The 10,281-nt window shown below is 30.5% G+C and overlaps 1 protein-coding gene across 1 annotated transcript; it reads left to right on the top strand.

The window, feature by feature from the left end:
• The first annotated feature begins 5,823 nt into the window (after positions 1 to 5,823).
• On the top strand, positions 5,824 to 7,836 carry LOC107188778 (leucine-rich repeat-containing protein 47-like). The gene is made up of 4 exons (XM_015577136.1): positions 5,824 to 6,460; positions 6,570 to 7,046; positions 7,120 to 7,447; positions 7,635 to 7,836. The coding sequence occupies exons 1-4, from the start codon at positions 5,872 to 5,874 to the stop codon at positions 7,834 to 7,836; spliced, it is 1,596 nt and encodes a 531-aa protein (XP_015432622.1). The 5' UTR covers positions 5,824 to 5,871.
• Positions 7,837 to 10,281: the final 2,445 nt, after the last annotated feature.

Here is a 10,281-nt window from a genome sequence, read left to right as displayed (position 1 = left end):
TAGTATATAAAAAATCGTTTTAATAGCAATTCTTTTTTAATGATAGAAAGCCAAACTGCAGTCCTAGATTGTCCTTCATATCATTGCAGTAAATTGAAAATCTTCAGTAAAGTGAATTATTAAATTAATGGGAAATAAATAGTCATTTGGTTATTTTTGTCTGTCATAATTGCGAACTACGTATTAGGCTCTTTTATAATAAATGTCGTTAAACCTGATTAAATTAAACTTGTAACTCCATGAGAAAAGCCTAGGTATTGATTCAGATGAACTTACTTCGATTTACCTTCATTCTAAGATAAGTTATATGCAGCACAAAAATGATAGTTATATTACAACATTATAGTAGAATTTTTTCGATTGTTTTTCTAGAATGATAAAGATTAGATTTCGTAGAATGAAAATGAATTTTAGTAGTTTACACATTAATCTATGTATGCAAACCTTATAAAATCATACCATTATCGATGAAAATACTGATAGATCGTTTATTCATCATCGCTCTAATACAATCATAAAAATTTCTATAACTTCTTCGGTAAAAATTAATAACAATAACTTCTTGAAGAAGAATCTACAAATGTATATTTTATTTACTTAATTTTTCTTGCTTAAAATTACATTTCCTATCTACATCCAAAATGTATATCCTTTCATTTAACAACATCATGCAGTGTCAAACTATTTATACCGTAATGTAACATTAATGTTTAAATTTCTATACTCATGCTTATAACAGAATGTATTATTAGAATGTTTCATACTCAAAATTGTTTTACTTACCGATATATAAAGAGAACAAGGTACAGAGGAATTGTCTTTATTTTCCATTTCTCAGAAGAAACGTTTAACAAAAGGGTGAATAATATATTTACGAACCCGGAAAGAGAAGTCGGACATATACCACAAATTCAGTGTCCCGGTGGTTGACAATGCCGTTTGAAGTATCAAAGTATTATGTAGAGATCGTCGTAAACGTTCTTTCACACCGACTAAAATTAACATCCTCCTTCGCACTTTATTCACATGCAAATCTCGCTGGACTCTATCGCCGTTATTGGATATTTCCAGAGGACCTTGCCAGATCCTTCACACCGGTGACTGAGACCACCGAAGGTCGGTAATAAAGTCTTCCTTCATATTCCGCTCAGCCTGGTATGGATTATGATATTCTTTTTTATTGGGAAATTTACGTATAAACCTCTTCTCGCGCGCGCAATAACGATCATTTATAATATCTGTCACGTTTCCCCATTTCCGTCGAATTTGTATAATAGCATTTAATGAATTATATACACTACCGGACATTTGTCTCCTTACTGTCGGTCCCCTCGTGCATATTGCATAACATAATTAATATCCTACAAAAGGATATTTTCAATGTGCACGTACAGCATTAACATTTTATATATATATATATATATATATATATATATATATATAAAACTCTGTGCGTCATTACGCTAATGTTAACTATAATTGTTATTCGACGATAAGACCGTGGCCATATCAAAACATGAATTTCGTTGAAACCGGTTCAATGCGCAGCCTAGCGTTATTCTAACGTTACGGTTAAATTGCCTAAACATAAATTTTACGACACCCTATTTCCTATTATGCGAACAAGATAATTGTTGCCCTAAGTCCCCTGAATTGTTTCTACGCAACAATTTGCATTTACTAGAACACGTGTGAATACAATTTGCATAAACAGTGGTTCACTCGAAAATCGGTCATTACTTCTACCCTCTTGTTTCTAGGATTAAAACGATTCGTAGATATTTATCTTGTTCCATTATTTATCAAAATCGGAATGGTAACAAATAATTTTATAAAATATTCATGATTGGAAAATACTAATTACTTCGTAGAACTAGTAGTTCTCACTGAAAAAAAGAAGGCCTTGTTGAAAGTACATTTTACGAACTAACTCGCTATAATGACTTTACAGTTCATGCGACCACACCAAATAAACCATAAATAAATAAATAAAACATTCTCTTTCAAATATTCCTTGATATTTTTATTTTATTTGGAATCTTTTAACAAAAGATTGTTTAGTTTAATATGTTGAGAAAGTATTAAGTATTAACACATTTAATAAATATGAATATGTTTATAATCTTAAATCTTTTATAATTTTCAAGATCATTTACTACGAACCGATTTCTGTTACTTATCCAACTATATGCCAAAAGGAAATATTTTTACTACACTTATGAGTACATGTTTCACAAGTTTCTAATATTGTTACAATTAGATATAGGAATTAATTAATTTAGAGGGATAGTGCGTTACTAAATTTTATTAGTGACAACTTTTATAGAATTCTTCGGAAAAAATATCATTTTGTTGCTAATGTGCACCTACGTGTTCAATTTTCGCGCCAATAATTACAGACAATAGAAATCCTATTTCTATGCTATGCCTATAATAGATCCACCAATTTTTAAGATTCTGACGTTTAGTTTCGCTGGTGTCAGGAAACGTTTCCAAAACGTTATAGTAATGGAAAATATAAAAAAGAAAGAATCCATTGTTAACCATTATAAAAAGTCCTCTAAATAAAAATAATCTATTTTGTTTATAATACGCACGCGTATTTATATATCATCAATTGTTGTAGATCAGTGATGCCAGAATCGTGGGATAACCGCGCGAGCGTTTAGAATAGGTCCGTCGGGACTGGAACCCAAGACTCCTTTCTACATAATACGTCTACTTACAGCAAACGGACGGAAGAGAATCCGTTCACGACATAGTCCCTTCGATGATTTTCCGACGTACCGAACCCTCTAATCTGACAACATTGCGTACTTTAAACTCGACAACACTGTAGAAGTTAGACTATGTACTTGAGCTCGTATGGATATAACGTAGTTCACAAATTCACCGTTCTCATAACGTAGAGGGCAGCAGAAAATCCCTGACTTTTTACACTATCGGTATTTCAGAACATGAGACACGAAGTCCCATAAAATGATAGGTCTATCCTATACCTAGTCGGTGCTATCTACATACATACAAATGTACAGTAGATGCTCGATAATTGTCGGTACGTTAATTGATCACGGGGACCATCCCACGCCAACACGTATTTCTCACACACGTGCGCACACCCCACTCTGTCACGTATCACGTTGAACTCGCATACTATTCATTACAGAAAGCGCGGTGTGATTAGAACAATCTAATGGAGATCATATAACTATTACGGCCCTATGATTTTCACTTTTCATGCAAGTACTTTCAACGTTACAATTATTTATATTTCATACATCAAGATTAAGCAAAAAGAGTGCAAGAGTAATAAATAAATGAAGGTTATAATTAGTTGTTTCTAAGAATCTAGGACTAAAAAATCAAGACATTTAAATTTTGAAAACTAGATATCGAAGACGAACGATTAGAAATTCGAACATAATATAGCCACCTTCTTTAAAGTTTCCTCTACAAAATACAGATCTTCGAACATGGTTCTTTTTTACCAGTTATGCCTCGTCTGTGGTGGTGGAAACAGATTATACGTATACAGAACAAAAGATTCTTGCCACTTGTAGCTAAACAGCAGAAAAAATTAACATGCAGAATCAATTGATTAAAGTAAGCAAGCTCGCAGCCAATTAGCTCATATTATTTACAATATAGTACGTCAATTTGTAGATAATTCTGATTGCCAATTATATACTAATAATAATGATTACCCAGGTCTCACCACGTGGAGGTTGCTGCGAATGGAGACCCGAGGAAGATAGACGGAATCCCAAGTTCTACGTCTATCAACCTTTTACAATTTGTCTCGTTATAATCGACTTAAATCTTAGTACACTCGCGTCAAACACACACACACCCAACAACAACTTACATTAATCGCAACGCAGAAACATACGTTCAAACGAAGGGGATTATCGGAATTGAATTACCACTCATCATGTCGTTCACGCACCGAATACCAAGCTATTATTAAGTGTAAACTACAGTAGATATATAGGAACATACTTTGTTATAAGATTACTCAATGAGCATATGTAATGTAATTAAAAATTTACATCATCTTGTATTGTAGAATTGAATCTCTTCAGAGATTTTAAATTTTAATAAAAAGGCAAAACGCGACCGATGTCTGAATTCTCCGGAGAATCCAGAGGGATCGGTAAGTCTCGGTATACGGATCAATCTCGTATACTAAGTCTGTGTATAGAATTCACGAGGAAAGTGAAATATTAATAGCTTGGTATATTTAAAATACTTTATCGAGCGTAATGCCGATTGCCACGATTTATTTCCAGAAGGCTACTTTGAGTACAGATCGACCCCCATCCCCCACACACTAACACCGCCTACCAGTCGGTCAACCCATATGCAACGAGACGAGTTTTTTTTTAAGTTTGCACGAGCCTCATGATGATTGTCACGTGAAGAAAAATATCCATGTGATCTTCGCAATAATAAAAATCTTCTTATATTCTTCAAGCGGAGACATATGTTCAGATGACCTTTACACAAAGATATCTTCAGATGTTGACTTAAGTTTAAATTAGCGAACCGTAACTAGATGATATCTTGATTCGAGACACTCGAAAGAATATGTTCACATATAGTAAGTATAAAAGGGTATAATAACACGTTTTTATAGATATTTTATTTTGATAAATTAGAAATTTAATCCCACAACGATTCCTGAAACTAAACAAAGTACCACTGTTGATGTGAGTACTTATCATTCGCAACATTAATTATTTAATGTTAACAAATTTTCTCGAGAGTGTTAAAAAATGCGACAGGTGCTTCCCGTTCACTACACTAATTTAATAAATACCTAATAAAAAACTCCCGCACACACGGGATAATTATCTTCAAAATCCTGTCGAAAAAATGTATTAGTTGCTGTTCTTTTAACAGGCCAATATCCTTCGATTCTTTTTCATTTAACATGCAATAAAAATGACTCAACTTTGTATTAAGAAAAATTGAAAAACAAAGATTGGGTACTTATTAATTTAATAGAATGCAGTCATTAAGAAAATTACAAAATATGAAATTAGTTCAAGCTATTCAAAAAAAAAACTTTGCCAAGGCACATTTAGATTAAACAAATTTTAGTTAAAAATTGCCACCAACATTACGACACGGCCATTGTTTAATAATTTATAATAAAATAAAATTTAATCCACGTGAAAGTTTATAAAACGATCCATATCTTGCAAGTTTCTGTATATCTCGATTTCTATCTGTTATAATTATTAACAATTTGCATTGTAAAAGGGATAATATAATGTTGAACATCTCCCACCGAAGATGTGATTGTTATAAACATTATAATATTAAACTTATTGTTTAATAATTTCATACAAATTGAGTAAAACTAAACTGTTTTTAAAACTGTAACAATCATTGTCAAGGACAATATCAATCAAACGTCGATCAAAGAATTCCTACTGTTCTACAAATTTTTACGAATTTCTTGCATAAAACTCTACCAAGGCACATTTAAATTAAATAATATTTAGTTAACAATCGCCATAAACATTAAGACATAGTCATTGTTTAATAGTTTGCAAGAAAGTACAACTTATTACATGTAAAAGTTCATTAAAGGGTCCATATCTTGAAAGTTTCTGTATATTTCGATTTATATTTGTTATAAACAATAACAATTTGCATTATAAGACAGCTGACAGAATGTTTAACAATAAACATTCATTTCAATTAAAACCGCTCGCGCATTTATCCCACGTTCTGGCATCACTGATGTAGATGTCAGTACTAGTGCCTAACACGTTTTCAAGTATATTTCCCGGCAAATAACCTTCGAACGACGCGAATGAAATTGCTTTAATATTAAAAAGATTACTCTTATAATTTATAATAATGACTCTCGATAATTCGTGGAATGTGATCAAATCTGCTGCAGCAGAAAACAAACATGAGTTAGTGTTGTCAGGTCAAGCGATTTCTGATCTGATCGAAAAAAGAGGTTTCGACAAGTCTCTGTTTAACCTACAACATCTAAACTATTTGAGTATAACACAAACATGCTTGCAAGAAGTACCAGCAGAAATTGAGAAATTACAGAACTTAACGACCTTAGTATTACATTCAAATCAAATTACGAAAATACCGAGTACAATCGAGAAACTAGAGAAGCTAAAAGTTCTTGATTGCTCCAGAAACAAGTTAACTTCTTTGCCCGATGAAATCGGAAGGCTTCCGCAACTAACTACGATGAACTTAAGCTCAAATCTTTTGAATTCATTACCTACTCTAATTGGCAATATTAAACTGAGTGTTCTGAACTTGTCGAACAACAAATTTGAAAACTTTCCTGATGTATGTTACGCAGAACTGTTACATCTTTCTGAGATTTATGTTAATGGAAATGAGATGAAAGAAATCCCTGTAACCATAAACCGACTTCCATCTTTGAAAATATTAAATGTTGCCGATAATTCAATTTCAGGTAATGGTTTTTAAACGAATGAACAAATTTTTCTCTAGAAAACAATTTAGTTTTGTCTATAATATTCTTTGTTTCAAAAGATTAGTTTCCTCAAATTTTTATATTACAGTTGTACCAGGTGAAATTGCTGACTGTAATAAGGTAAAAGAACTAGACTTAAAAGGAAATAATTTAACAGACAAAAGGTTGTCAAAATTGGTTGATCAGTGCCGTACAAAACAAATAATAGAATATGTTAAATTACATTGCCCTAGAACTAGTGGTGCTACTGCTTCAAACACCAAAATGAAAAAAGGGAAAAAAGCTCAGAGACTTTCAGAATCTGAAAGTATTGCTAAAGAAATAGAAAGTCTAACACATAAGTTAAAAGTTTTGAAAATGACAAATAGTACACCAGTAGTCAAAATTACAAAACATATAAAAAGCATAAGACCTTATATTGCAGTTTGCATCGTTAAACACATGAAGTTCACAGATGATAGCTTCAAAAAATTCATTCAACTTCAAACTAAATTACATGATGGAATATGTGAAAAAAGAAATGTAGCTACCATTGCCACACATGATTTTAAATTAATTAAACCTGGTAAATATAATAGAAATTAAGGGAATAAATATTTGTAAAAACATGTTTCAGTAACATTATATTTAACATTTAGGTGATTTAACATATACTGCAAAACCACCAACTGAATTAGAAATCAGACCTTTAATGCGTAGTAACATTTATACTGGAGCCGCATTATTTCAACAATTACAAACAGAAGCTGACAATTTAAGAAAAGAAAAAAAACGCAATGTATACTCTGGCATTCACAAATATCTTTACCTGTTGGAAGGTAAACCTTTATTTCCATGTTTATTGGATGCCTCAGAACAAGTTATATCTTTTCCACCGATCACCAATAGTGATGTAACAAAAATGTCAGTAAATACTGAAACAATATTGGTGGAAGTAACCAGTGCTACATCATATCAGGTTTGCAGGTACAGTTATGTTTAACTAAAAATGTATACATATTTATACATACCTAGTTTTGATATTCAAGTAAAGTTATCGAGAAAAAGCATTTATAATTTTATTTTAGTTAGCATTTAATCACATTAGTCTTAAAATTCTAAACATTTATCACAACATATGCTTCATTTATACAATAATTTTATATTTTTCTAGAAATGTTTTGGACCAATTTTTAAAGGAGTTAGTCACACTCGGTTTTGGATGTCCTTCAGAAGAAGAAAATACTACAAATTATCATAATTTAGTTGTAGAGCAGATAAAAGTAGTAGATATGGAGGGTAATATGAAACTACTCTATCCTTCAAGAGCAGATTTAAATTTCGAAGGTAATTTAATAAATGTACTACGAGAATAATAAACCACTGTAAGTAATTAATTTGTTCTACTGCATTTTGTTTGACCTAAAATTTCTGTGTTTTTTTATAACTAATATTCTCCTGCAATGAAAGTTGTGAATTTGTGTTTGTTTTTATGACACGCGTTATTTTTCTAACATTGTAAAATCATTAAAATAAGTTATTCCATGTTAATGCAATGTATATAACACACGTTTTATACAGAACTTGCCATATACAGATCTATGTATTATATAGATTAACTACAATATAATATTTTTGTACTGAGAACGTATTATATTTAACCCCCGAATCATTGTTTTCGATGATTGTATAGATGACGATACCAGTTGTGTCTTGGAACGAATTTCTTCAAAATATGCTAGTTTTCTTATAAAATGCTAATATGAACAACTATATATGTACTTTAGATCGTTTCTGTAAGCTGAAATGATGTGTGAAGTTACTAAAATTATGGATCAAAGTAGAATCAGACACCGCCGTCCGAGAATACCAGTACATGTTTCTTTACTGTTATAAACATTGATAATTGAAAAATAAAGATACAATAAATATCACTGATTGTAGTTTAACGTTTAGCACCTTCAACATATCTAGTACAACAAATATCTACTATTAAAAATTTTTTTAAGCAAACCATATTTGTGGTATTAAAACGTTTATACGTTAAACATTTCTGCGTAATACATACTAAGAAACAATAAGTGACTTACTACGTACAAAATTTAATACAAGCAAATATTTTAAAAATTGAGATTCTAGAAAAAATGCCTAAAAATTGACCCACTATATTGATAGTTCACTTTTAATATACTGAAAAGTACAAGTTTTTATAGTGTAACTAAAACATAATCAATAGACTAATGTCTAAAATATTTGTAATTTTTATACTTGAAACTGGGTATATAAAGCCAAATACGATACATGCTTGTTACGGAGTTTATAATTATCTTACACAGGATATAGCGGTTATCCGCAAGTTCAAATATCAGTGAAAAACCGCCATTTTACACGCAGCTGACGACATTGGCGCTGTGGTATCGCGAATCATCCCATAGTAAGCCGGTGAAGAATTCTCATCTGTTTTTATAAATATTGTACTTTGTTTCCGGTATCCGAAAGCAGTGAAAACATTAAACGTTGTTTGAGTGAGACGTTTCTGTTGATTTTAATAATTGTAGACAGTGAAAAGTTCGTTCCAGCTAGTTTAACGACAAGAAGAAATTCACGTGAATTATCTGAACTTTTCAACATGCGCGAATGTTTGAAGTGTTAACATGGCGCCGAAACATGACTGGTCATGACGGGGGAATAAGATCAAAATTTTGAGGTTAGTTAATCATTTTGTCATGGAGTATTGTCGCATCTCGTAAATTTGTTATGTTTAATTGCAATACTGTTACAAATATCACAATAAACATGAGTACGGTATATTTGAGAGAACTTTATTATTATTGCAGAAACACGTGTCACATTGTATAATTTAACAATTGTTTTTATAATGATTTAGCAAAATATCTTAATAACAATAATAGGTACGTTATATGAATCACGTTAAACAATTGATATTTACTAGATTTGTTACATTGCTCTTTTTTCATGAAATTTTTTGTAAAAACAGTCTATGTAGATAAATTGTGTGCAAGAGAATAAAAGTGTCCATATTAACAATTATTTAATCATTTTACATTGCTGTCATATTAGTTTTTGGAATATCGAAGTTTTTTTGACAAACTATACATAATAGTAACAGTTCTAAATATATAATATCAAGAAATTATCATTACAATAACAGGTGAATGTATAAATATACAATAGCATGTGTGCATATTAACAAATATCTAATAATATATTTTAATGTGTGTTAAAGTGGTAACTCGTTTTATGTACTTTATTCATGTATAATAATATGCTTATAATGTACCATGTAGTAATGCTTATGATAAAATAAAGACAATGCCAATAATATATAAGGGACAAAAATATTTATTAAATATCTTCTTAACTTTTTTACATCTTCCAAACCAAGTTTTCATGTTGTAGGTATATTCTTAAATAATCAACATTGAAATGCAACAAAAATATATCACTATAATATATAATATATCAAACAAAATAATATCAAGTACATTTTGTTAGATCGTATTAAAATATTTTGAGACTAGTAACATTATCAATTATAATAATTTCTTTACCATTCTTTTGTATCTCTACAGAAAATTTTCTAAAAATTTAACAACTTATATATACTATTCAAAAATATAAAACAGTCAATTGAATCACATCTTAATATGATATATCTCGAAGTAGTACTTGATAAGTACCTTAATAGATTAAGTCTTAATTATATTGGAATATAACACATAATGTTTATGGCATGGTTGTTCTTATTAAAATAGAAATTAAACAGTGAATGGCATTGTATATCTATGTCACGTTAAAAT

The sequence above is a fragment of the Dufourea novaeangliae genome, unplaced genomic scaffold (genome assembly GCF_001272555.1).
Source record: "Dufourea novaeangliae isolate 0120121106 unplaced genomic scaffold, ASM127255v1 scaffold108, whole genome shotgun sequence".
Lineage (NCBI taxonomy): Eukaryota > Metazoa > Arthropoda > Insecta > Hymenoptera > Halictidae > Dufourea > Dufourea novaeangliae.
This window is presented reverse-complemented; position numbering and strand designations above follow the sequence as displayed.

Bases quoted from the DNA above. Each gene is read 5' to 3' on its own strand.
- LOC107188778 (XM_015577136.1), top strand. From the start codon at position 5,872: ATGACTCTCGATAATTCGTGGAATGTGATCAAATCTGCTGCAGCAGAA. The intron at 7,047-7,119 runs GTAAATATAATA...TTTAACATTTAG, and splicing joins TTTTAAATTAATTAAACCTG to GTGATTTAACATATACTGCA. The intron at 7,448-7,634 runs GTACAGTTATGT...ATATTTTTCTAG, and splicing joins ACATCATATCAGGTTTGCAG to AAATGTTTTGGACCAATTTT.